The following is a 27,887-nucleotide window of genomic DNA, read 5'->3' as shown; positions in this document are numbered from 1 at the left end:
GATTGTGGGCTGGCCCGTGATGCGTGATGATGTTAAATATTAATGTCTGGAGATGATTACTGCGCGAGATGGAGAGAGGCAGGAAGTGCAGTGGAGGTGACACCCTCATTTATCACAGGGCTCTCTAACAGAATCTAAATCCTCCCTGTTTTTTTAACCTTGGTACCCCTGGGAGGAGCGACAGAGGGAGGGGGAGAGGGAGGCGACAGAAGCCAAGGTGTATAGGCGGAGACGACGGGAGATGAAGCAGAGGGCGGAAAAGAAACAAGAGGAGAGAGAAAGCGAGCTGACGGGAAACAAGTGATGAACAGTGTGTGAAGACGAAGGCGAGAGAAATATAAAGACGGATATATCGGTGGATGGAAGAAAAGAGTGAGAGAAGAGTGTGAAAAACAGCCCCGCGTACTGTATAATGAACCATGCTCCTCTCCTCAGCTGACCTGTCAGCCGATCCCATGTGACAGGCTGACGGATGCGCAGAAAGGAACTCTTATCTTATTTTGTCAAGGTCTGGCAGTCACTCAAGGCCTATTCAGCATAAATAAACAAGCGTGAGGGAAAACGGCAGCCATCTCACCCTCTCTGCTGCGGTGTCATTTTCTTCAGACGTAACACTTCCCCCGCCTCTTTATTTATTTAACTCTGCATAAAAGAAGTTCTGGACTGCCTCTTACCTTCCTATTATCTCCTTGAATCGTACTTTCAGATATAACGGAGCAGAAGACGCACATCTTTTTTCCTTCTCGAGCGAGTGCAAATAGATGTCGACTGAGAGAATGCCGCCAAGATATATACTCGCAGCACTTCTCAATGAGCTCCACATATCAAACTGTTGGAGCTCAAGTGCTGTGTTTCTCATTTTTACTGCCTGGTTCTCAAAGCCGGATGCAGATGGGAGAAAGAGTTCCCTTGTTAACTTGTTTGCCTCTTTCTTTTTTAACTTCTCTATCAGCCCTTCGACTTTTCCCCTTGGATATCAATTAAACTTGATCAATGGCCTCTCCTGTCTGGCTTGTTTGCCTCTTGCCATGTTGAGCAAGTGTTCTAATGGGAATGTATCCTTGGTCAGCGAGTGCAGGCTGTTTCCGGCCAGACAGAAGGGGCTTGGTTGGGGGTTTTTTTTGGGGGGGAGGTGCTAGATTTGGCAACTTTCAGTCAAGTCAATCAGCCAGAACTGGAAACAAGAGGCTTTTAAGTATGAGTGATGAAGAAAGAGGCTGTTTATTTACTCGTAAAATAAGCTGTTTAATTTCATATTAGTCACTGTCGAGGATTTTAAAAGCCATTGTCCTGCCCATTTTTGTGCTTTGGAAATACATCGCTGACTGAGCTTGTCGTGTTTCATTATTTCTTTAATGATTTGTGATTATCTCTTCCTACACTAGACGTGGAAAAAAATGTACCTGCCAGCCGATGAGCTTGAAATGAAATAACACGACCTAGTGAATCTTTTTCCTGTCTCTCCGATTGCAGGAGTATCAGTCTTGCAACACCCTGCCGTGTCCTGACATGAAGAAGACCACGCCCTGGACTCCCTGGACGCCTGTCAACATCTCCGACAACGGCGGCCACTACGAGCAGCGTTTCCGCTACACTTGCAAAGCCCGAATCCCAGATCCAAGCCTGCTAGAGGTGGGCAGGCAGAGGATCGAGATGCGCTACTGCTCCAGCGATGGCTCCACCGGGTGCTCCACTGACGGTGAGTGTAGCAAAAAAAAGAGACAGATGGTGCCTTTCCAGCTATCTCAGCCTCTGGATGTCTCTGTGTTATCTCGCTCCAACTGGCTTCCTGCATCTCTGCAGGCCTCTTATTTGCCTCCTTGCCTCAAGCCATTCCTTCCTTTCTCTGTCTGTTGTTTATGAGTAGGGCTCTCTTTTCAAACTTTTCCTCCTCTGTCCTGCAAAAGTTGAATATCTCCATCAGCTCTCATGACTTGTCCTCTTTGACCTTTATCAGCGCATCAAAGCTTCAGACGTTTTAATGAACTTCCAATCCACAAATCCGATCAGCAGTTTAAAGCAAAAGCTCTCCCACGATTTCTTAAACACACACACACACACACACACACACACACACACACACACCAGACCCACTGAGTGAAATTATAGTCTTGCAAAGAGGCACTCTTTATCCTGCATCCCAGCTAGCACCGCACCGCATAGTCTCAATCAGCTGCTCCTCTGGTGAATTAAACGCAGTAAATGTTTGTACAAACAGGCTGCTAATTGACAAGTTGTTTATGTTGTCAAGTGGAAGCATCCGTATTAGAGGGGAAAGAGGCCGGGTGGCACCTAACCACAGCAAACATGCAGCGGTTCAAGTTTGTTTATGGTGCTACTCTGTGCCTCAGAGGAAAACGCAGATTTTTTTTCATGGCTTTGGAGTTAGCGCCTTTTTAAGCTGCGGCGGCCTCCCATCGCCTTCGAGTTCATCTGTGTCTCTGTGTGGTCTCCTGCTAAAACACTCACATGCTGCACTCTGCGGTAATCACCGGGGTTAGCTCTAATGTACTCCTTCAGTGGGGTTTTCTCTCTTTTGATCTCTCCCTTCCTCCCTCATTTTCGATTATGAATCTCTGTCTCACCCCCTGGTGCCGTCGTTGGTACAAGTTGTTCTCTTCCTACTTTGAGGTAGACGCTTAAATGTTCCTGAAGGGTTTGAAAGGAGCGCTGGCAGGAAGAGAAGGAACCTGAGTGCAGACTCAAAGCTTGAAGAAGAGTGACAGCCACCAATTCAAAACACTAGCGAACAAAGACTTGAGTTTTAATAGGTCAGGTTTTTTTCTTTTCTTCTGATTAGTAGGAGGAAGTAACAGACACTGTGTGTTTCATTAGAGGTTGTCAGACATCCGATTAGCTTCAGTGTTAATTATACCTATTATCAAGCGATGATTGTTGGTTCAGCAGTCATTTAGCTAATGGCAGGTCTGTATGGTAGGAGGATGTGTGTCAGCAACTATACATATGTAAAATCTGTCAAACAACCAGTGTACAAACATTCACAAAGGCGCCAACAGGAAAAGCTGGGAACACAGTTCGCTCAGCTCATGAAGGTGAAAATGAGCTTCTGTAAATGCAGTTTACTTTTAGACCCATTTGCTGTTGGTGTTGTTTTTGGCACGTGAGCTCATGATTTCAAGACTTCATTAAACACTATGTGCCAAAGCCAATTAACAGCATGATAAGTCATGACGCGCTACATTGTCTCACCCTCTAGTTTTTTTTACAAGGCCGCAAATTAAACTTGAAATCCGAAAATTCGATTTTACTTTCAGTCAATGTTCAGTAAATAATGTTTTTTCTCTGCATCCTAACTGGCTCATTTGAAGATGTGCTTCTTCTTTTTTTAACAGATAGGAAAAAGCTACAATCATAAAAAGCTACTTCTTTAGGAAAATAACAAGCGGCTTACTCCAGTTTAGATGTAAAGAATGTGAAGAGTGAAAACACACTTCTGGAGATGTGCGTGGCCTCTGTTTGCTACTCTCCACTTGCACCGAGTTGAATCTTCATCTCCAGACTTCCATATGATATACTTCTTGAGGGAATGTCAAAAAAGATGACGGACTCCAGTGAACCACTTCTTCATTTCAAACATTATCAAACAAGCCATCCATCTTCCGAGCACTGATGTGTGTATTTGTGGGAGTGGGTTGGTGTGGGAGCAGCTTGACACGGGTTTTGGCTAGTTTTTGCTGGTGGGTGGATTTGTGGAGTTTCTGTGTGTGTGTGTGTGTGCGTGTGTGTGTGTGTGTGTGACTTCTTTCCAATATGTCCTCCTCCCACAAACCACCTCCAGTAAATGCATGTGGTGCCTGAGCCACTGGGGCGGCTTTTTACTTTGCAAAAATATAGAGTTCATTGTTGGAAGATTACAGCCAACACTGCTGCTGCTTATTGATGTCTATTATACAGTGCAGAGGCTCCACAGGGATGATGAGCTCCCAAAAGGTATTTTGTGTCACCAGATACACATTTACGATGAGCTTTACATACATGCTCTCCTGTCCAGTGTGACTATGTTTTAACATGCAGTTTTGCTGCGTCTGTGTGTGAGCGTGGCGTCCATCACCGAGCCCTGTGTATTTAAATGTTTCCTCGAATGTAATGCTGCATGTTTAAACAAACTGATGCAAACCGAGTAGTTTATTTATGCTAACAAAAAACACCTTTTTTTTTTTTTTTTTTTTAAAAACCTGAATATTTATAATAAAAACCTTTTGCATTCTGGAGACTTTAAGAGTCAATTTAAACTCTCCTTACAGCAAAAACAATCTGTGTTCTTTATCTGAACTTTCAAAGAATATTGCGGTTCTTCTGTCACACTGCTGTTGCTTCCCCATCCATTCAACAAAATGCCTCATTGTCTGAGATCTCCTTCGTCTCCCGCCGCTCAGGCAGAATGTCAGTGTGTTTGTAGCTTGGGGCTTCACAGCTATCAGATGATGCTGACATTTGACGGTTTGGGATTGTATTCAGGGCCTGTTATTGACACATACCTGGAAGTCTCATCTGTGACACACAGATATAGGGAATAAATCTCACCTTATCAGCGGAGAGAATCAATCACTGTTCCAGGTATGTGATCGACTTTTCCCCTGCAGTTTCTTCTTGTTAAGATCTCTATCTGTTTTTATTACACAAGATAAATTATGAATATGTGATTTAACCATGCATGTACGATGAGCTTTATAGAACATACTGACTTGTTTCATGTCAGTGATCATAGCTTAATGATAGCAATGTGTTAATTACTTTAGATCTGCAGTAATTTAAGGACCCCTTTTGTCATGTACGCCCAGTGATTAGTCTAACAACGTTCGTTGTAATTTCTCCTTTTTATCCCATTTCTCATGCCTGAATGAAAATCCAAACATTACATCTTCTGCATAATTGCTCGTATAGACATTTATTTTAAATTCCATGAGGGGATATCCTACAGGCAATTTATAAAACACGGCAAGGGATTTCTTCATATTCAACAACACAATAATAAATTCAACAGGCATTATTATTAGAGATAGATTAACACAAGGCTGCCTGTATTTAGTATTTTCCACACTAATTACAACGTCGCCCCCACACTCAAGTGTTCAGTTAGTGTTGGTGATGCTATCTGTCCCAGATTCTAACAGCTGTATCTAAAAATTTGGTGATACTTTTTTTTTAATTAGCGATAATTTCTTTCAAGCCCTGCGTCTGCGACTGCTTATTTCTTCTTTCAGCTTCCTGTCAGGTAAAGGGGAAACAGGCAGCATCATCAACAGTAGATCTTAATTGAAGGCATACAAATAATATGTTTGTTTTTTGTATGTGTGTGTTGTGCATTTACTTATTTACTTTGCAACAATACAAGAGGATCAGTAATAAGTTGTGTATGGCGGAGTTTAAGCTTCCCACAATTCAAAGAGCAAGACATACTTAAAGGATCCCAAACCTCGCTTATGATACCAACCGGAGTTACATCCACCCACTGAGGATGTGCTTATCATGATCACTTAGTAACTGACAACAAATGAAGTTAGTTAAATAAACCAACTTATATTACTTTTACTAAAGTGTAAGAAGATTATAACTAACAAATGTGCTACTTGGCTTTTGAAGTAGCCCCTTTCACACATGATGCCCCGACATTTTAAAGATAATGTTGGGACCTGATATTTTCTGGAATCACCTTTAACTCATGCACCTCACAGCACCAGACAGTATATGCTTCCAACTGAAAATACTCTGGTTGGTTTAACGTGGTGAGGAGGAGGAGGAGGAGGGAGGAAGAGCTAAAACAGTCAGCTGAAATGAGCAACGAAGAGTATCATGCAGAGAAGCCGAGGTCGACTTAAACATCATTATCACCACACCAACATGTTGAATTCACACATACAGCCCACCTGGACAGCGTGAGGACATTTCAGGAGTGTGAAAGGTGCAAATAAAAACTGTCTGTAATAAGCTATAGCTGAACGTACTTAGTAGCTTACATCGGCGAGATAAAAATCCATTGCTTACACTTGTGCTTGTGCTCTTTTTAGAAAGGCAAAAATGAACTCTAACTTTTAAACTCTTAACTTTTAACATATATTGCTTTTTTTCTGCAGGTTCAAACACACATTTCAGCCTGTTGACATATGACTGACAGGCCTTGTATTTATACTTTTGGTTGCTAAGCTCTGACTGTACACTTGCTGTTCAGTGGATGGGTTTAGAGTCCATACACAGCAGCCTGTAGTAGTCTGCATACTGCCAGAACCCACCCGCTGTTTGCTGGACTAAAAGGAGCTACCTGTCTGTCATTAGTCAACCTCTAACTGAAAAACTTCTTAGTTATTAGTCACTCTTTCTGCTGCCACAGGCCAGCCCGGTGCACAACAACTAAAATGATGATCTCTGTGGAGCCATATCTCTCTGAAATAGATACCCTGCCTGTTTTAATCGATATCTTCACAGAAAAGGAATGAGTTTGAAGTTCAGTCATGCAAGTTTATGATGCAGCAATAGTTATATGAAGCCTAAACGGGCTGTAAAATCAGGTATTCATCATCGTTTTTTCCTATTTGCATTCAACAAAGACAGAGCAGGGAAAAAAGCACAGTGAAGATGAAAGACGTCTCTGTCAAAGGTTGTAAGTTTGTAATTTTGTCAGCTTGTGCTGATGAGTGATGGCTTCATTTTTTATTTATTTTTTTTTAACGGGGGAGAAACGCTGGTGTGTCAGCAGCCTGATATGTTTCACTTCAGCTGAGCTGATATCCAGGCCAGGGCCTTCTTATGGGCGACAGATTAGTTTCTCCTGTGCGGGTGTCATGAGAAGACACTGAGTAGAAACAGGACAGAGCTGAGGGACGCCTCTGACGGATGACAGCCATTCCAGTATCCTTATTGTCTCTGTGTTTTTCTGTCCAGCTCTCCCTCCCTACAGTCAGCTTTCTGTAGACAACTCGCTGTTTATCAAGAGGGGAACAAGACTAGCTGAGCCATGAAGGGAACACATGGTTATGTCAAGTTACACAGCTCAAATATTTTTGGGCCATTTTTATCTTGGAGGTATAACTGTCCAGTTGTTTATCCTAATTTTTGAATTTACACCGCTGCTTCATAGAGGATGAGATTAGCTGGAAATGTTAGGTATTCATTTAGATTATTATTATTTGTCTTTACTTGCATTTATTCTTTTTGCTTTTTATTTAACTATTTGTATAATGGAAAACTTTATATGCGGACTGAAATAAATTACTACTACTGCTACTAGATGGAGATGGACTTAATAGATTTCAGATCACTTTTAGACCTCTTTATAAAATAAGGTGGGGTTGGAAATCAAGCAGGTCACATAATAGATAGTCAAAAAGAGCAATTCATATAATTCCAATGCTAAAAAGAAATAATCGTGTTTAACCGTGAACAACCATGAGTTAAAGGCGGTGTGTGTGATCATGTGGGCTCATCGGATACCCAAAGATGCACACTTCATACATTTCTAGATGTGTTAAAATTCCCCCACTCTGCAATCCTCTTCATGCATCCTTTGCCTATTCCCAATATGGGTGTGCATGCCAATCTCAGCTGTGAATGGGGGAGAGGCAAGTTAGACCCTGGTGAGGTCACCAGTAAATCACAGGGCCGAGGTTTGCATTGTGTTATAGCTGCAGTGTGGCTTCTCTAATTTAACGTTTGATTCATAGTTCTCTCCCTCTATCCCTCTATTACGCTCTACATTAGTACCAACCCCTGCCCTCTCATAGATTACTGTCCAGCCAAGTTCATCACCTTATTGCAATTATTCCTCAGTATCAAAATCTGCAGAATGCCATTGTAGTGCCAATATCAGCCTGTTTCACATTCTCTTTAATATGGCTCTTGTATAGTGGAACAGACTGGGACAACGTCGAGTCAACAATTTATAAAACCAGCGTGGGCGAGAAAATGAACACAACTGTCAGTCATAAAAAAACAGATCTACTTTGTTGGCACAAAGCCCGTCTTGACTCAACATGCCTGTTTGACTTTAAGAGCTCTTAAAAACATGATAATAAAAGTTTTGTCAATCCATTTTAACAAGGTCCAAACATCAAGCAATTAAACACAACTAAGAATAGATCCTTGTCTCCCACATTCACTAGGACTTTGCTTGTTTTTCTATACTGGTTACTTTTGTGCTTTTTATTTTTACCCAATCAGACCCAATTCTTCAACGTTGCAACACAGACTGTCGAGCGGCTCTTGTGGTACTTCAAATCTATGCTTCAAATTACCAGCGAGAAGGAAGTTGCTGCTTTTGATGGAAGCAAGTTTCTTAGGTGCAGAAAAATCAATTCCATTTCTACTTTTTTGTTGGCAATTCTGAAAGCTCCTGCAATTACAACAAACGCACGCTCGAAGCCGACTGATGCAGCCAGCATTACCAGCTTTTATCCTGACTTACTTGTGACTGTTTTGGCAAGAGGGATAAGTGGAGAGAAACTGGTCTTGAGTTTTGTCTCTGGATGTTTGCTTTCTCTAAACAGTCACTTAGCAGAAAAGCGTAAAGAGCTGTGTAAGAGCTTCTGTTTAAGTGCACCACGGAGTTCAACAACTGCCAATCCACGATGGCAAACCTTGCTATTAAAAACACTTTCTGTTATTTGATATCAATTACTTAAAATACCATGTCTATGCATATTTCAGCCAAATAAACATCATATTACATTGCTAGCTTTTAATCACAGAAAACTCTTTTCTTTGTGGTGCGTTCAAAGACAGATGGTCTTTCAGAATCAGAAATTCAAGCTAAAACAAAATCAAACCGATGCACAATAAGTACACACAGACTTTAGAGAACAGCAACATCAGTTTGAGTTTTCTTTATTTTTTTGCCTTTGACTGTCGCTGAAATTGAGCAGTCAAATTTTGGCACTGATGGAAAAAGTGTGTGATTTAAAGTTAATGGTCTAGAAATGCAGCCATAAACTCGAGTTTAACCTACTGAAAAGCCCTCTTTACACTCAGCCAGGTGTCACAAATCCAACAAAATGGCTCAAGCAAGTTATAGGTCTAAAGAAAAGCCAAAACAAAACAGTGTGAAGGTGTGAAGAAAGTTTGCCTTTAAATCCTCTTGTTGAGGTCAGTGTAAAATGTGCCCTCTTTAAAGTACGTCATCAAACGTCACAGAATACAGAGGACCTGCAATTTATGGTTTTAGATGCAACAACACATGCAAAAAGAGTGCATTCATTTTTATTAGGTAAACATGGACTATAGGGACACACCTTCAAAGAAATTGGTTCCTCTACAGGATAGCTGTTCTGATAGAGAAATAAATGAGGAAGGTAGGAAGGAAGGAGGAGAACTTGGGGAGTAAACGTGCTGCTGTGAATCTAGGACAGTCTAGAAAAACACACTCTCTCTCTCGTTCTTTCTCTGATTGTGGTCCGGTGTTACTCTGATGTTGATAAGACTTTGTGTACACATGAAAGTGCTTCTAGCTGCAGATTTCAATCTCATCATCTTCATTCGCAGTGGCCTACGAGTGCAGGCTCGGCAGAGGCCTAAATGACTTACATTTACAGAAATGTGCAGCATATTCAGGAACCATACAGATTCAGAAGCACAGGCAAACATCCCAAAAAAAATGCAAACACTAAACATAACAAATTTATTAACTGTGGCTCAGTTAGTAGAGTCGTTGTCTCTCAAACAGAAGGTCGAGAGACGACCAGGTCCTGCGAGCGACATGTCCGATGTGTCCTTGGGCAAGACACTTGCCTGAATTGCTCCCCTTGCTGCGTCAGGAGCGTGTGTGAATGGGTCGGTGTGACACGCAGTGTAAAAGTGCTTTGAGTAAACAGAGGACCAGAAAAGCGATATATAAGCTCCAGTCCATTTAAGGTGCTTCAAGTACTAAAATGATAAAAACATATTTGGAAAACAACAGCAAATACACAAACGCTGCAAACACATGCTTAAACAGAAGCGCTCCAGACCTGGAGGGGTGCTCTGATAAACGGTTTGATACTAACTAAAGAGAGTTAGGGAGACATTGTTTTGTTTGCAGGAACTATCATAGTGTGACAACAGAGTTAAATTAAAATGACAGCAACAAGGAGATTTAAGACAAGTCCAGCCTGGATTGGACTCTGGGGATGAGAGAGATGAACGTGGGTTCTATCAGAGCAGCCCAGGGATGCCTGATTTGTCTATTTGCAGTTGTTTTCCGAATATGTTTTTTTTACTTTACTTCAAACCGTTGCATTCGATGTTATTGCAAGTGGTTTCAGCAGTGGCCGAGCGTTTGCGGTTGTTGACAACAGTTTTCATCTCTTCATCTGTCTGCCTTAAAGCAGAGACGTCTTTATGGTGTGCAGATGTCCTCTCTCTATCTCTCCCTTCCTTCCTTCTTGTTTTCTCTCACTTTGTTATGGTGCCTCTAAGGTTGCCTATACAGTACATCAGATTGCACAGCATTGCCTGGATATCTGTCTTGCCTCAAAGTTCTTCTATTTCCCACCCATGCATACACCTATATTCTCTCTCTCTCTCTCAGGCTCTTACACACACACACACACACACACACAATTGTTTATGTACAGTATGTTTTTGCCTTTAAGCAGGGTGCAAGGTTGAGCAACAGGAGGGAGGAGGGAACTTCTTTCATGCCCTAGTTTCTTTTGCAGCGGGGGCTGTTGGATGGCGAGCCCTTAGTTTTCAGATCAGGCTGGTTCGTCAGGAGAGTGAGGATTAATTCTCTCCGGCTGTGTGGGGTTCTTGGGCAGATCGATACACCCAGTCGTTACCTGTTTGAGAGGGAGGCCAACGCACTATTTGTTTTGGCGAGGGGAGGGCGGCCCCGGTGGAATGGCATTAACAATACACACCTCAGAGGACTCTTAGACCAAAGCTTGAGCAAGCAAAGTGTGTGTATTAAATGGGCTCTCGAATAATTGAGTGTCCATGTTTGCATTGCTACATGCTAATATTAGAGTCCAGATTAGGCTCTCGTAATGACTTTGTGCTTGTTTGCATGTCCAAGAGATGATTATAAAGCTCTCCATCACCTCAGGCAAAGAAAGTCCACTCTCTTGAGCTGCAGAGAGCCTGATAGCGACTAAGGGTCACAGTGGCAAGAGAAGACTGTCCATGCCATCGCCTGCTCAGAATCGATAAAGAGCCCTAGCCTCAATAGGAGCCTGTCAGCACTCACGCCAGTTTTACGCAGGGGTGAGCCAACCTGTGCACTGCCAAGGTCGGCCGTAGTTATGAAGAGGTTGTGTATTCGGGGCTAGGTAAACACACACTCTATCCTCTCCCTGAGAATACAAAGCAGCACGCTAACTGGCAGCAAAAAGAGCATGCTGACAAAACAGCGAGGCAAGGGTGGAGGATGGAAAGAATGGGAGAGCAATACAGCAGACAAAAACAAGAGAAGGTTAATGGAAAAGATCGACAGAGAGGAAGATGATAAAGAGAGGCAGAAAGGGTAAAAAAAGTGATCTGTCTGTCTGTCCCCTCTAAAGACAAACATCGGAGCGATCCGACTAAGGCAGATGCATAAATTAAAGTCTAATGAATGAAGTCATCCCCTGTTATCTGAAAATGTAGATAATTACCCAGTTTGTTGAATGTGTGAATTATCAGAGAAGTGCTTGGACAGTGACGGTATTTTCATCCAAGGTGATTATCTGTCATTCAGACGAGCTTCACTCTATTCATTGAAAAAGGCCACAAGCTTTTTCTCTCCCTCTATGCTGATTTCCGTGAGGGGTTGATTAACGCGAGCAGTAATTATTGTGTGATAGAAATTGCAGTTTCAAATTTCATTAGGAATCCTCTGTTTAACTCATCCCAGACAAGGGTGCAGTACACAGATTAGTCACCTTACGTTATTTGATGTGTGTTGACAGCATTCGCGCAGCTCCCACTGAGTCTGTCTTTGGAGACAAGAGGTCTGTGAAGAGATAAATGAAGGACTACATTTATTTAGCCTGAATATTTTTCATATCTTTTTCACCATCTCTGTATGAATGTATCTCTCTTCTATGAGGTTTTCTCTTCTTTTACACCTTGGCAACAACACTACTCGAGAAATATTTGAATTATGAGAGGATAAGTACAAATAACTTTCTCTTACTGCACGAAAATGTTCTAGCTGGGGATTAGACGATAACTTGTCAAACTGTAAAAAAAATATGGGCAATTTAAATTTATTAGAAAAAGAAAAATGCATATTGCAATACTGTTTTTAGCCAGCAGAGGGTACCATCTGTTTTTGGGAACTCTTAACGAGCTGAAAAAGACGCGTATACTGACATGGAGAATACAAGCAAAGATTTTGTGGTTAAAAACAAACACTTTTTTATTAAGGAATAATTATGTGTTGTTTCAGTAACTACACTGTACAATCTCAAAATGTAAAAGTACTTTTTGAACTTATGCATACAAATGAGGAAAAATGATATTCAGCATTTTTAAAGCCAGATGATTAAAATAAAAAAAATCATATATTTGTTTTAAAAATTAAACAAAAACGTGATAAAACCTGGTTTCATGTCAAGTGTCATTTTGTGACTTCAGTTTAGTGTTACATCTCTAGTTACAGTAGTTGATGAAATCTTGAATATTTTCACGTGTCCAAACAGCTTACCAACCATATAAAATATAGCGTGGGCTGAAGCTCTTAGAAATACTCTAAAGGCTTAAGAGCGAAGACACTGTTAGCAAAAGCTGCTCTTGACTTCCTGCCCTCTCTGAGCACTTCAGAGTAAATCCACAGTCATACCAGGAAAGGAAGACAAGTATCAGCTTTTCATCATTTTTTATTTTATTTTTTTAAAGCAAGGCTTTATAGAAAATGTCATGGTAATGCTAACAGAGGCTGACATTTATCGAACTTTTTGGAAAGGATTTTCTTTTTTTTTGTTACAGCTGTTAGACGTAGTGTATTATATTTTTTTCCTTTTTTTTCCAAAAAGGAGAGGTTCTTCGTCTTGGAAGGATCTCTGGCCACACGCAGAACGGCGGCTGGTCCAGCTGGAGTTCTTGGTCCCAGTGTAGCAGAGACTGCAGCAGGGGGATCCGCAGCCGGAAGAGGACCTGTAGCAACCCAGAACCCAAGTATGGAGGTCAGACGTGTCTGGGGCCAGCACAGGAGTATCAGGAGTGTAACATCACCCCTTGTCCAGGTGAGAATAGTGTCTCCTCCTTGGTCTGACGAGGAAGCTCACGGCTGCCTGCCTGTTTGTTTACAGGGAGCAAGGTTCTTTCTCTGAAAATGCTGTCGTGCTGATGTTTGCGACATCTCATAGAATAGAATAGAATAGAATAGAATGCCTTTATTGTCATTATGTCATTACTGTACATTGAGTTTACTTGGCTTCACCTTAAAGTGCACACAGCTAAAAACAATAAACAACAACAACAACAAGGGTATGGGTCAACAAAAAAGAGAGTGACCCTAGTTAACGGAAGGTGGGATATGTGTGGGAGGACTCATTTACAGTTTGCAGCATACTAAATTTAAATGGATAAACAGACATCAGATTTCTTATTGCACAGTACGAGATAGCAGGTCTATAGCAGGGTGTCAAATATAAATAGTGCATTGTATGAGACGTGAACCATGGCAGGGTATAAACAAAAATATAACTATTTTCACTGTATGAGATGTAATTCTAGCAGTATATAAAATATAGAATATAAATATCACAGTATGAAATGTAATTTTTCAGTATGTAAAATATAGAAATAGAAATATTTGCACAGTATAAAATGTAATTTAGCAGTATATAGAATTTAAAAATATAAATATTTACATATTATTTTAAGCCCGCTTGTTGTCACTTGTGTCACATAAAGTATAGCGTAATAAGTTATTTTATATTTCAGTAATTCCAACAGTGTTATTGAATCTGGAAAGTAACTCATTTTTTACTAGTTCCCGCAGATTTTAGTCCCAACACTAGTTCTTCTGAACGCAAACACGAATGACACAGAACACGCAGAGATGGGAACATATTCAAGAGTGCTAAATCAGTTACATAGCCAGCTCTTTTTTTCCCCCCACACACAGATAATACACACTGATCCACACAACACTCCAGCTCTGTGTTTTCCTTGATTAATGGATAAAGAATTACAGTGACAAAGTGACTTACCGAATTATCAGGATCCACAAAAGAAAGCAGTTGCAGATAATAGGTGTGACGAAGACCCCAATTTACACCAGGAATCAGGGACAATCCCTGTGGCGCTCCACTATGTAATTACATTGCTGGCTAATTATGCTGCCAGCTATGGGAGGCCTTATTCTGTTTTGAGAAGCCTTGAGACAATGCGTATTCAACACCCCTCCAGTGGAAGAAGAAGAGGAAGCTTTTTAATTAAAAGAATGCTCTCTATGACAAGGGAAGTAAGCTGTCTAAATGGAAATCCAGTTCTTAGTTTAGTATGAAGCGCACCTGGAATCCTATGCAGGCGCCAAAGCGGGCAAGCAGGCACATAGTCACACATGATTATTAACCAAGCGCCCTGGAGAAGGGATTAGGTAGCCAACTAAAAGCCTGGAATCTGTGTGCCATCTTCCACCACTACCATTTGGCTTTATAGTAGCTGCCACACTGTAAGCAGGCGAAAGAGACAAGAGGGTCTACGGCCGACAATACTATTTTTACAGCTTGTTAATTCATTCAGTGAGAGCGAACGCCATTCATGCTCCTAGCAGCTTGAGCGCTAATAGGGGAAGCTGTTATCAGCTGCGAGCTCAGATGAAGACGCTGGATGGATGTAAGAGCGTCAGATTTGCCTGTAAAGCTGCTCCAAGTGTTCCCCTGCGAGTCAAACATCGAGTGAGTGTGCTTTGATTCCCCTGCGCCACATTGCTATGCTAATACATGTAATACACCTATTCTGTTGAGGGTAATAATACCATAGCTACAATATGTTGATGAACATCTCCGCTCTCTCGTCCCCCAAAGGAACCGACTTAATACAGCCTGAGTAGCAATGAATACTAATGCATACTCAATTAGCACCCCTCTGAAAGTGAGATATTATTTCCAGAAAAGCGTGCCGTGCTGCCAGACCGATTGCAATCCTCCTGTGGTTAATCCAGCACTTTTTATAAATGCATTAGTGTGCTATGAAGAAGAAGAAAAGGTGTTATGGCTGCCATCCATCTGGTTGGGAAACAAATGAATCTGGGTTTTCTTCTTGCGTCTGCGCCCCAGATGAGACGATCCGTCATGGCGGGCCAGGGATCGACTTATGTGTCACTCTGTGATAGAGAAATTACACTGAGATGACAAAAAGCTTCTGTAACTTCAATTACCTGCACAGTGCTGCCAGCCATCATCAGGTCTTTAAAAGTAATTCTCAAGTGGCTCTGAAGGGGGAATATCTCTCTGCCGCGATGGAGTATGTTTTTATCCAGCTGATTGGTGAAGCATGCTTTATTTACTTTTGTTGTGATTCAAGGCAAAAAGATTTCCTCCGTATATTGCTCTTTTTCCTCTCAAATTTCCCTCACTTCTCTTCCTCTATTTATGTCTTCCATTAATGTGTGAAGCCAGGTGTTTTTAACTGACTGTTGCTTGCCACTTGGCCCCGCATGAAAGGACAACAGACTGCGATGCTTCATTTATCTTTATTAATCAGAGGACAGAGTGTGGAGTTTTGTTGGGGGGGGGGGGTCAGGTGTTTGATGTAACAGCTGGGTGAAGCAGATTTCATGTGACTTCAAAACAAAACGCTTGCAAATTGCTGTACATTTCTGCGTCACTGGAATGACTTGTGTGAGGAAATTTTCCATTGAAATGACCCAGAACTAAATCCAGAAAGACATAACAGCCCAAATTCAAGGGAATATTTTCCTACAAAATAAGCAACGTGGAAATGAAAGGGCAGTGCCCTGCTGGCCTGCATCAATTACACAAGTAAAACGTGTTTGTGCTATTATGCCGTTTGTGTGTGCATTAACATAAACAATCTGTTACTGTTCTCCTGTGTTTAGTGGACGGCAGCTGGTCATGCTGGTCTTCATGGTCCAAGTGTTCTGTAACTTGTGGAGGGGGACACTACATGAGGACGCGAACCTGCAGCAACCCCCCACCAGCTTACGGAGGGGACATCTGCCTGGGTCTGCACACTGAGGAGGCGCTTTGCAACACTCTGGCCTGTCCAGGTACACACAGACACACACACACTCACACACATACACACACTTGAACTTAAACTTCAGTGATAAGCAGCTTAGGGCTCTGACTCGGCCACCAATCCATCACAGGTTCATTGCTTATTTTCTTTAGTCCCTCTCGGCCCCTCAGAACGCATTCATGCATAGCCAATATGCAGCTGAGGGCACTCACACACACTCACACACACACACACACACACACCTGACAGGCTGTGAGACACACTGTCGTTTCCGTTTTCAGAGAGCTGGTCCAGCTGGTCAGAGTGGTCCCACTGTGACTCCAACGGTGCCCAGATGCGTGTCCGTCACTGCGACGTCCTGTTCCCCACTGGAAACCAGTGCTCAGGAAACAACAGCGAGACCCGGCCATGCGCTCCTGACTCCAATTTTATACCAGGTGATCACACACACATTTTTCCTCCTTAGGAAAAAGTCTTAAGCACTCAAGCATGACTGAACACACAACTTCTAAACGCACACTCATACTCTGCGTACCACCCACCACCATATGCCCAGAGCAGTAATTTAGTCCATTTTCAAGAATCCTGTGATAATGAAATCCGTTATTGATTCCTTGGAGGGAGTCGTCTCCGTGTCAGAGGTCAGGTTCAGCGACAGGGCAGCACTTTTGGAGATGGTTGGGATTTGTGTCTTGCGGAAGGGCTCCAGAGTGCGCTAGGTGATTACATGGGGGCGTGAACTCGGGTGCTGCACTTAAGGGCTGTCTCCCTCATCATTCCAACAACCCTGCTACTATATTAGTTTCATTATGAGCCTCGGAGTCTTGTCGGGCAATGCAAAAAGCACTTACACCAGCAGTTTTACTTTTTTTTTTTTCTGGACGTTAGAAGGAAAATAGAGAATGGCTCCTGTATGCTATTTTCTTTACGAGCCTGGTCACTCAACTGTTTCCTGACATCTGTGTTGAAATGATAAATTCCTTTAATAAGCCACCATTTTCCTAATGGTAATATCAGCAGTGATGAGTAGACAGTTCAGTAGCTAAACTTATACCAGTACAGGACTGAAACAGCAGTTTAAGAAACAACTTAACAACACAGAGCTAGTTAGCTCATGATGCATCTGGAGGGTAACAAGAAGATATAAACAACAGCACGAATAAGAAGAATATTTAACTACATATACAAGATATTTGTCTTAAGGTTTCTGGTCCAATCAGATTTTATTTTGTTCAAACAGCCCAAATACATTGCAATTCTACATGTCATGTTTATGTTAAACTTTTATTCCCAAATTTAAGGATCAGTTTTCACTTTGAGCATCACGTCGTAAGTTCAGTTCTGCAGACTACCACACATGTTAAGAGTTGCAGGTGAAACAGAAAAGGGAAAGTTTATTCATGTGAAGTTTGGAACTAACTTGGATCCTTCAAACCGCAGCACAGACACCAGCCGGCTCCTGAAAGTGTTCAGCACCATTTATATTTTCATCTCATACCAAATAACCAAATCTGAATTACATCTGGTGATATGGACTGAGATTAGGTGTCTGTCTGTTCATTATAATCAAACTTATCTAGCTAGGTGAAAGTGAAGTGTATTTATGTCGCATTCTTCAGGAGCAGATGCCACGAAGTGCTTCACAATAAAAGAATACAGACAATAATAATAATAATTAATAAGAGACAGACAGTTCAACGTCTAAACAAATGGGTCTTTTAAAAAATGCCTAATAAAAGTCTTATAAGCAGACGGATGGCTGGAGACTCAGAAGTGATCTTTTCTTCCAGGAAGCTGAGTCAAACAGAGATTTGCAATTTTAAAGCTGAAACTTTAATTTTACCTGCTGTGTTTTTTTAAGGCGATAATGACTATAAATCCTGATACACAGACAGGTTTGTTCTCCTGCATGTACGACGCACCTTTATGACTCACGGTGCCTTCTTTTTTTTGCTTTGATATATTTGATCTCTGTTTTTTATCAGTCTTGCATTGAGAGGCTAAAACCAAAGTCTTAGAGTTAAGTTTCTAAAAAAAACTGAACATAAGGAACTCCTCAAACCTATAAATATGCACACACATCCCAAACACACACACACAGTCAGACACATCATTTGTATTGATATCTGCTTAGACAGGCATCTCCTGATTGACAGCCCGTAATGAAAGACAACGCAGAGCATTGATCCCTCAAAGAAGCTCCTTCTTTTAACAAAGAAAAGAGTCATGCTACAAAAATACAACTGCTATAAAAAAAACTGCATTTATTTTAGAAATAACTTTATTATCCACGATGAGAGTCCTTGACTTCTAAAACTTGAGGAATAATTAATTGAGAGAATAAACATTTGATTGAAACGCACATTTGTAACCTTTTCTGTATTAATTAGCAGGGTAATAATAATCATGAAGGCCCTTCACAGGTCTGTAAAGAATCACCAATTTACCTTTATACCTTATCATCCATCCCCTTTAATGGGAACAGTATAGTCCATTAAGGTTCATTAGCAGCGTCTTGTACTTCATTTCCTTTAATGAGAGCTGATACTTGTCATAAACTACTCCAGGTGCCAAAGCCGTGATTAGCTTTTGGATGTTTTTTACGATAATCTGTATCATATTGAGTGTAGCTTTCATCTCTACTCTCCTCTTCTAAGGTACAATTTGTCTCCCTAACTGGGCTGTTTGTCTGCGTTTATGGTTTTTAGCCCTAATTCTGCTGCCTTGTGCCTTTTCCCCCTCTCTCCTTTGTCAGAAGTCTCGATTGCACGCTCAAGCCAGGAGGAGATGCGGTGTGGAGGTAATTCCAGCACGTGTGTGTGTGTGTGTGTGTGTGTGTGTGTGTGTGTGTGTGTGTGTGTGTGTGTGTGTGTGTGTGTGTGTGAATGTGTGTAAGAGAAAGTAGGGACCCTAAGACCTGTTCGTGCACATGTGCAGCATATTTTCAGTCAAATGTTTTTCTAATCTGGCTTTAAAGCAAATAAATCCAGTTGTAATATACCCAAGAAACATGAAAGAAAGATGGTGATCATATCTGTTGGTGGTCAGAAATGCACCGTGGGTTTTGTTGAAAATGGCTCACACTTCTGGAGCCATAAATATCTTTTCCTTCCAAAGTGAAGCCACGTTATGGGCAGCAGAGTCGACAACATCTTTGCTTACGCTGCTGTATTTGTCTATTCAGTAAAACTTTAATCCTGAAAAAAACCGAAACACTGCAGTTTCCACAGTTACAGTGCGAGTTTGAGTGCATCAATAAAATCACTTTTAAACAGTGTCGTCTCACTGGCCAGCTGCAGTAATCCACATATGAGAGTTCATATATGAGAGTGCTCTGAGTTGATAAAAATGCAGATATAGGAATTGCCTTAAACAGGCAGCTTTAGGAGCCTTCAGCATGCTGAGTTTTGCCCTGTGTACAGGCTCCAGATGCTTTTATTATCATTGTTTAGTGTGATGAAAACGATAGACAGCCTGAAAGGGAGCAGTGTAGCAAACAGACAGAGCTGCAGGCAACATTAAATAACTTCTTTCCTACGCATTTTTTCCCACAGAGATAAAGGCCAGGGCTCATGATGGAATAGTCTACATTCAATAAGTATACTGCATTAATAATAATGAAACCGGTTCCAAATTTCAATATATTATAACTGTCTTTAACAGAATGAGTTCTAAAGAGCACTAACTTTTTTTTTTTTTTTTTTTTCCCGATTGCACATTTTGTAAGAAAAAATAAGTTTGGCAACTCGGAGCAAATGTCTGCTGTATAATGAACAGACATTTGCAACATCTAGTGAAAAGTTGCATTTTTATCCATGATACAAGCAGCGTGTTTTATAAATGGAATGAAATAGGACCTATTAACACAGCAAAACGGCCAAAACTGCAGAAAAGGCGAAAAAATGAATTCTTTCTTTCCCTCCTAGGTCTAAAGAAGTCGAACACTCGATCATTACCATATCTAGGCAGTTTCAATTACCACTTCCACTTGTGTGACTTGACAAAGAATCCCCCTTCTTCTCCTCCCAGACTTTAATCTCTTCCACATGATCGCTGTGGGGCTCAGCAGCTCCATCCTTGGCTGTCTAGTTACCCTGCTGGTCTACTCGTACTGCCAGCGCTACCAGCAGCAAGCGCACGACGCCACCGTCATCCACCCCATCTCAGCCGCTCCGCTCAACACCAGCATCACCAACCACATCAACAAACTGGACAAATACGACTCGGTGGAAGCCATCAAGGTCTGTGGACAGGTTTGGACAGAGTTAACTGCAGGTCATGCTCGACAGATGTCAGATGTGTAGAGTTTATAACATTCCTTAACTCTTCAGTTTGATCAATTGATGCCACACTTTGACTCCCGAGTGAATGAGCAACGGCTTGCCTCTTCCTCCAGTGTCAGGCTTGATTAAACACACTTCTTTCTGCATGACTCTCACTGTCACACACTCCTGTCGTGTACTGACACTCTGCAGTCGTGTAACAGATAGGCAGTTGTGCTTACATCTTCTCTCCCTGTGTGTCTCAGTGTGTGACTTTGTTCTGTGTCAGTGGTCATACACTGCTTTCTCATAACATACTAATGCTATTACTTATCGGTGCGTGGGTAGGTAATCAGGCAGGATGCTCGTCATCTGCACATTTCCCTGCTTAGACAGGTTCTTTGTTTCATGATTGCATCCTTAAATCGCAGCCAGTCAGTTGTTCCAGCTCCTCTCCTGGTACAAGCGGCCTCTTATCCTCCGATGCATCAGGCCTTCAGTGCCAGATTGAGCTGCTGATTAGCGCTCGTCCACAGACTCTCCACGCTCCAGCTGGGCTTCTTTCAAGGATTTCTAGTGCTCTGCGAAAGGAGCGTTTCGACCACTTGGACACCTTGTCCATTCTTAATGTTTCGCTCAGAAGCAATGAATGCGGTGTCATGATGTTATGCCAATGAAGAACTGGACTCACTGTTTGTTTGTTTGTACTTTGAAAGATAGCCTGACACTTGTCAGCCTCTCCAAAACAAACCTGGTGCCTGTTTGTTCTGTTGTTCGTAAGCAGCTAGCATAAAAGTATGAGTATTAAAGTAACAATGGGGCCTTGATTCAAAGAATGATTGAAATAAAAGCAGGATTCTTCTTTCTCATTGATAATGATCTGTGATCAGTCAGGAGTGTTGTTAGTTGATCTAACAGTAGCACTGAAAAAAACATAATTTCTATTCTTTTTCATAACTCTGTTCTTTCAGAAGAAGTCCTCAACATCAGCTATATTTTATAAACTAAGTGAATACCTGTGTGTCTGTTTGCAAAACAACTCCACAGATATACGGTAACTCTCTCTTTTTTTTAGCTTCTTTTTTTTTTTGTGTTAAAACTGCCGCAGAAAGAATCGCAGCGCTTTGAGCCCGGAGCAAATGTCTCTAAATGTAATTTCATTTCTGGGATAAAGGTGTGAGGAGCATTCATCTGTCATGCAATTAGAGTCAGGAGTGTAGAGTGTAACTCAGTTAGTTCTGTTGTAGATAGAGGCGGATATGAATATAGACAGTCCGTGTGAAAATATAAAAAGTGGCATGACAAATGAACGCTGTCTTTCCAAAAGCTCTTTCTTCCTGTAACCCTCACTCACTGAAGTTTGGATGTCAGTTTGAATTTTTAAACATGTAAGTGGCTCCTTTAAGCATTCAAAGGGAGGACTGAAGAGCGTCTGATGCCATATTGTGATGTTTTTTTGGCTTTAATCCTGAGGTTGACGACTCATTAGTCATGACGATTATGCACAGTGTATCAGAGATATTGTTTTCTGGCCAACAGGAGTATGTGCGACAGTCTGGTAAAAAAAATAAAAATAAAAAAGCCTAATTCTAGATGTATCTGTTGTTTCATGTACAGTTTATACATTTCCAGGCTTCGTGTTAGACAGAATATAGGGTTTTTGTGAGGATGACTCTTGCCCCTTCCTTTCCCCCTTGCAGCCAGACGTGTCGGTACTCTTGCCCTTGGATGACCCCGCCATGCACCAGCCTCTCTCTGCTAACATGGGGGTGTCCATGCGCGGCCTGGAGATTTTCTACTAACCACTGACCTCTGATCTCAGCACCATACCCCCCCAACAACTCTTTGACCCAAACCACTACTACTACTACTTCTTCCTCTTCCCCACCGTGCCCCGCCCGCCCACCTCCTGTGGCACTTCATGGGTGTGGCAGGTTGGCTTACAGACTGTAGTTTCTCTGCTCAGATCCCTTCATCCCTCCATTACAACATCCCCCCTTCTCCCTCCCAGCGTGTGAGAAGGCAGTGTATCCCTCCTTTTTTTTTGGTGCCTCCATTAGCATGTTTTTTTTTTTCCATGTCGTTCTTTTGTCCTCTTAAGTGGTTTTATTTGTTGCATTTAGAAAGAATATTGTGTTTTATGTGCTCTTCTGTTCCCCTCTCTGTCACTAATGCCACTCCATGCTTGAGCAAATTGTGTTTACCACACCAAAAACACAAATGTAATCATTCTTCAGCTAATTAAAGACGTTTAAGGCAAAAAAGACAGAGTAGATGATGCTTACAAGAGTTGTAGCACGGCTATTAAAAGCAGCCATGGGGCCACCTGCAGAGACACATAACCGTCTCAGGGGCTGCGGGAGCGTTGATTGCATTCTCATTGAGTGCAAATTACATGATGGGAAAGAAGCTAAATATACACGTTTTTTTTTGTCCAGCACACTAGTTCCCTTTCAGCCTCAGTCGGAAAACATCCATCAACTGCAAATGCAGCATCATCAAGTGTTCAATTACAGCGCCCTGAGGGACTCCCCAGCACACATATTCCCCACAACAGAAGGGATATGAACGCATCAATTTGCCAAATTGCTGATGTTGTATTGAGCACCACATCAGAAGCTCATTCCATGTTTACTATGTCAAGCAGGGACGAAGAAGACGCCCCCATGGCTCTCCCTTATTGTTTAACAGAAAAATGACCCCCTTTTGATCGATTTTTATGGCTACGATCGTCCTAGAGGAACAGCAATCCAAGGGCCATAAAAGCTGCTGATGCTGGGTATTAGCGTTGACAGAGGTGGACATATGGAAGCACATCAAAATACGTTAGCCCTGTGGTGGCTTATCACTTCCCCAGCCTGTTTGCAAATGCTTTGACCTTGCTCTGTGAAATGTATGTTTCACTCACAGAGCAGTGTCCCATTGATTTGCAATGCTTTTTTTTCCCCTTTTTGAGGAGTTTTGTATGTATTTGCTTTTTTACCCTGCCATCTGGGCTGAATAATCACTTGATCCATGTGTTGCAAACCAGTCCAAGCTGACTCCTCTCTCCTCCTCTCCGTTTTTCATCCATAGGCCTTCAACAAAAACAATCTGATTCTGGAAGAAAGAAATAAGTACTTCAATCCACAGCTTGCCGGGAAGACCTACACCAATGCATACTTCACCGACCTCAACACCTACGATGACTATTAGCCCTTAAATCAGCAGTACACATCACAGGGATTCCAACACCATCATCCATCTGACTGTATTCTTTTTTCTGCTTTATTGAGATTCGTGGCACTGTGCGTGTCACACCTGGAGACTCTATGGCAGCTTGTATGTAATGAAAACAGACACACAGTGTTGCTTACGGAGGGAAACGCCCACTCTCTCTCAGGTGCCTTGGGGTACACTTGGAAAGCTAAATTTCTGACTCTCACTGAGAAAATGACAAACTGGATTTCCAATTGTGGACTTTAAAAAAGGGAAAAATAGGAACTCAACTCAAATAGACTGTGGGACATGTGTTCCCTTTTAACTTTCCTGTGACGCCTCTAAAAAAAAAAGATTATGTATTTGTAATGATGGGAAATAACCACAAAAACCGCTTTGCATGACTTCATCTGATGTGTTTTCTCTGCTGTTATGTTTCGTTTTGCATGATTTATGGCATTCCAGGGTTCAGGGACTCGAAAAGAAGTGCTTCTTTTTTAGCTTGTCTTAGGTTCAGGGCTGGATTTGGAAAGACGTAAAATCAAAGACTGTTGGGAAGCCTGGTGGCTTTTACTATTTGCAGCTGCCAAAATCTCCAGATGGATCAATATCCACACCCAGTCCTTGAATCAGGATGAAGATATTTAAAGTTCATGGTCCATTCTGTTCAACTCTTTTTTTTTTTCAGTCATGCTATCAGCTTGGGTATTTTCAGATATTGAACTTTCAGTGCAATTTTTTCTTCTTTTTCTTCAGTTTTTTGACTTTTCAATGTGCTTTTGCTTTGTACAGGAGGTTAAGTTTGGAGCCTATGTCTGTAGTTTTTTTTAATACATTTATTCAGTGTCTCAAGTGTTAAAAGAATGAAACATTTCTGTTTAAAAAAAAAAAGAACTTTATGCATTCTGAAAAGTTAACATATCAGCCTGCATCAAGTTCAGTCTTTGTCACCGTACTTTTTATATTTTTTGTAACAAAAAAAATAATGTTTTTGAATTTTGATAGTGTTCGCTATCCCTTTGGCTTCTGAGTTAAAGATGTATTTGTGGGAGCAGGATGTTAATGGCATTTACTGTACAGATGGAGAAAACAGTATCCTCCTGAACCCAGACTGGAGCGCTACACATAAACTACTAGATGAAATCCATTCATAATTTGAAATATTCCTGCTCACAGTGTATAACCAAGTATTAGGTTATTCAATGGTTCAGTTGCAACTAACTCTTTTTACATGTTTGCTTGTGTTACTGTGCATAAATTAAAAACTGCTTCGTACACAACAGACTTGACAGTGTGAGTTAAACAGACGTCTCATTTGTGAAACCTTTGATCTCGTGTATTTGACTTTCTCTGCAGCTGAATCTCGTAAATATTTCTGAGTGAAAACTGATGCATTTGTGAGATACTTCCATTCAGTGTGGTTTGATCTGACAGTTTTGGAGACTTTGATCTTCCTTCAACAAAATACTGTTAAAAACAGAGGACCCTAAGAACCCCAGCACTTCATAAATCACTCAAACCCGGTGTAGCAGACCCCCTCCACCTGTTTTTTAAAGGAGTCTTCAGCAAGGCCCTGCAGTGACAAATGGCATGTGCAGAAGTGGAAGGATACCTGAAGGGTACAAATCGCACAAGGCAGCAGGGTAAAGGTTGAGAGGGGAGGGGGGTGAAGTCTAAATTCTAAACTGTAATCTGTATGACGGGGTGTAACAGCACACACGGCGCTGTTCTCCATCAACCTTCAACCTGACGTCCCATCTGTGTGCAGAGGGTAATGGAGGGGGTGTTATTAATCACCCCGCTGTTTGTTTGGTCGAAGGGAGAAGTGGAGGGGGAGCTGATGCAGGTGAATGTACAGCTTAGAGCTGTGTGGCTTCTGAGAATCAATTTCTTTAGTTGAGTTCATTCTTTTCTAGCTGCAAAAGGAGACACAAATGTTCACATAAAGGATCTTAGAGGACGATGTGTATGTGTCGAGGTCTTATGCAGTTTTAAATGTGAAAGTTAGAAAAGTGTTGATATCGGCTGCAAAAATGCACATTATCCTGGCAACTACCGCAAGTGTAAGGGTGTCTAAAACATATCTTTAGTCTGTGGAGTTTTAAACGGCAAAGTGAGCTATGCAGGTCACAGTCAGGCAGACGTGACATTCCAGTGTGACAGGACGGTCAAGGACAACAAATGACTTTCCCGAAGTGGCATTTAGGGACTGCTAAAGGTCTCAGCTAAAGGTCACAAGAGCATGGTTCGTGCATGTTAGAGAAAGTGACTGTGAGGGCCTGCATGTTTATAAAGAAGTCAAAGTGTCATGAGATGACTCACATGATGAGATCGACCGTAGCCTGCGTTATGTTTATGTATGTTTATGTCAAAAGGGTTTCATGAATTTTGCAACAGCAATTTATTTTAGACACCCACTTTGTTAGAGACTGAAATATGTCAAGTTATTGGAGAGATTTTTCAAACTTAATGTTACCCTGAGAGATGAATCACTTTTTATTTCTAGTTCGTTCAACAGGTCAATCACCCAACCCCCTGCATAGTGACACATTTGAATGCATTGATTGGTAGAAAAGCTGGGAAAGACAATCATGGCTCCCTGACACATAATACATGTTTCCTGTTTAACTTTGACCCACTTGCCTTTCTTAGTAACACAACAATGAGAAGGACATCAGCATTTTCTATTGATAGCAACAATTGAAATGATTTTTTTTTCATGAGATTAGAATGAATACAACTGTCTTCAGGCGGTTGCGTTCGTCAGTTTATTCAGGTTATTGAGAAATATGTAACTGCTCGGTAAATTATATTCCCCATTATTTTTAGTTATATTCCGACTGTGTTTATTTTTCTTATTGCTTGAAGATTTAATATTTGACCTTTTGACCTGGGTTAATAGGACAGGGATAACGCAGGAAACTGGGGAGAGAGAGTTAATAACTTCATGCCGGAAAGGAGCCACAGGTTGGACCTGAACCCGAGTCGCCTGCCCAGGAGACTTCAGTCTCTGCACACGGGGCGCGACCTAAGCATGAGACCTTATGCACCCCTAACTCATAGACTTTATAAAACATAGACGTAGTCTCAGTGTGTTCACCCTTTGCAGTGATTTGAAGCCCAAGGATGGTGGTGGATGCCATTTTGGAAATGCTGACATGAAAGCTCTTCTCCCCAAAATAGTTTGTACTGTTTTTTGTAAAGAACTGTTCAGCATGGGCTGCCTACGTGGTATGGTCCAAAACATATTTTACCTTTTTGTTTGTTGTGATTTTGGAAATGCTGTTAGATTTTAAGCATCATTTAGATATTTAATTTAATCATAAAGAAGTGTAAAAGCCCCTCTCAATGGAAACAACATATTATTTCATCATGGTCTGATGAAATATTTAAAAATGTATGTAGCAGTGCAGTGAAGTTATCTGAAGACTCCACTGTTGTCTTTTTTTTTATTATCCTACTTTTTAACATACATTTTTCGTAAACAACAATATTGAAAAATATATTGCCCCATGAACAGCTTTCTGACGTGATTGGAATAAAGGATTCTTTTCTAAATAGCTTTCTCCAAATATGAACCAGGCGTCTCTGCATGTTACCATTTTGCTCATGAAGCATTCAGCTGCTCGGTTAATTAGCAGCCTGTATACAGAGGCCTCTGAGTGGCAAACAAGGTGAGTGAGTGAGATTGTTCTTGTCAGGTAGGTAACAGAGCGTGAACATCCCATTAAACACCTCTGTTTTTTCCCTCTGGAGAACAGACCCTCTCATTCACATGGATCACTGTACTTTGGACTGGCTTCTAGCATACAGCTCCCTGATCAGATCTAACTCTGACTGCACTGTAATACAAGCAGGTTTGGTCACAGAAATACTCCCAAAATAATGTCCCTGGACTTCTTGTTATCTCCAGAACCGAACTATGTGCATCATTTTTTTGTAAGACAGAATCAGCCAAAGTTTTAGTGGGATGAGACCCAGCACATGCGGCACATTTTCTTTCAGTGAAAAAAAAAAAAAAAAAAGCGATGATACATTTTGTGTTGAGTTATATTTGTACGAGCCGGGAGAAGTGATGGAAGAAGATGTTGACTAAACAACCCCGGGGAAGACAGAAGACTACAGAACAATTTATGAGCTGTCATAAAATGTTGTTTTTTTTCCAGTAGGAAAATAACCGTGATTACTGACGCCTGTCATGCAGAGCTATCCTTGAGCAGCTGGGTTACATAGAGCACACACAGACACTTTAAATTAGATATTTTTCACAGCATAGCACCGCAGAGGTGGAGTGCACCTTACGCTCAC

General features: G+C 41.5%; 1 protein-coding gene across 4 annotated transcripts in view; it reads left to right on the top strand.

The window, feature by feature from the left end:
* sema5a (sema domain, seven thrombospondin repeats (type 1 and type 1-like), transmembrane domain (TM) and short cytoplasmic domain, (semaphorin) 5A) overlaps window positions 1-24,883 on the top strand; it is a 119,328-nt gene extending 94,445 nt beyond the window's left edge. Inside the window, exons 16-23 of one of the 4 annotated variants that reach the window (XR_013780552.1) lie at window positions 1,474-1,699; window positions 12,942-13,151; window positions 15,977-16,147; window positions 16,401-16,556; window positions 18,875-18,919; window positions 20,149-20,360; window positions 22,082-22,315; window positions 23,457-23,546. Coding sequence is in view for 2 of the 4 variants with exons in the window: in XM_079361342.1 (XP_079217468.1) it covers window positions 1,474-1,699; window positions 12,942-13,151; window positions 15,977-16,147; window positions 16,401-16,556; window positions 18,875-18,919; window positions 20,149-20,360; window positions 23,457-23,576 (1,140 nt within the window). In the remaining 2 variants the exon portion in view is untranslated. Of the gene's footprint in view, window positions 1-1,473; window positions 1,700-12,941; window positions 13,152-15,976; window positions 16,148-16,400; window positions 16,557-18,874; window positions 18,920-20,148; window positions 20,361-22,081; window positions 22,316-23,456 lie in introns of all 4 variants that reach the window. The other 3 variants (XR_013780553.1, XM_079361343.1, XM_079361342.1) reach the window with 3 other exon arrangements.
* Window positions 24,884-27,887: the final 3,004 nt, after the last annotated feature.

Source organism: Symphodus melops (genome assembly GCF_947650265.1).
Source record: "Symphodus melops genome assembly, chromosome: 14".
NCBI lineage: Eukaryota > Metazoa > Chordata > Actinopteri > Labriformes > Labridae > Symphodus > Symphodus melops.
Note: the sequence above shows the minus strand (reverse complement) of the source record. Positions and strands in the feature narration are given on the sequence as shown.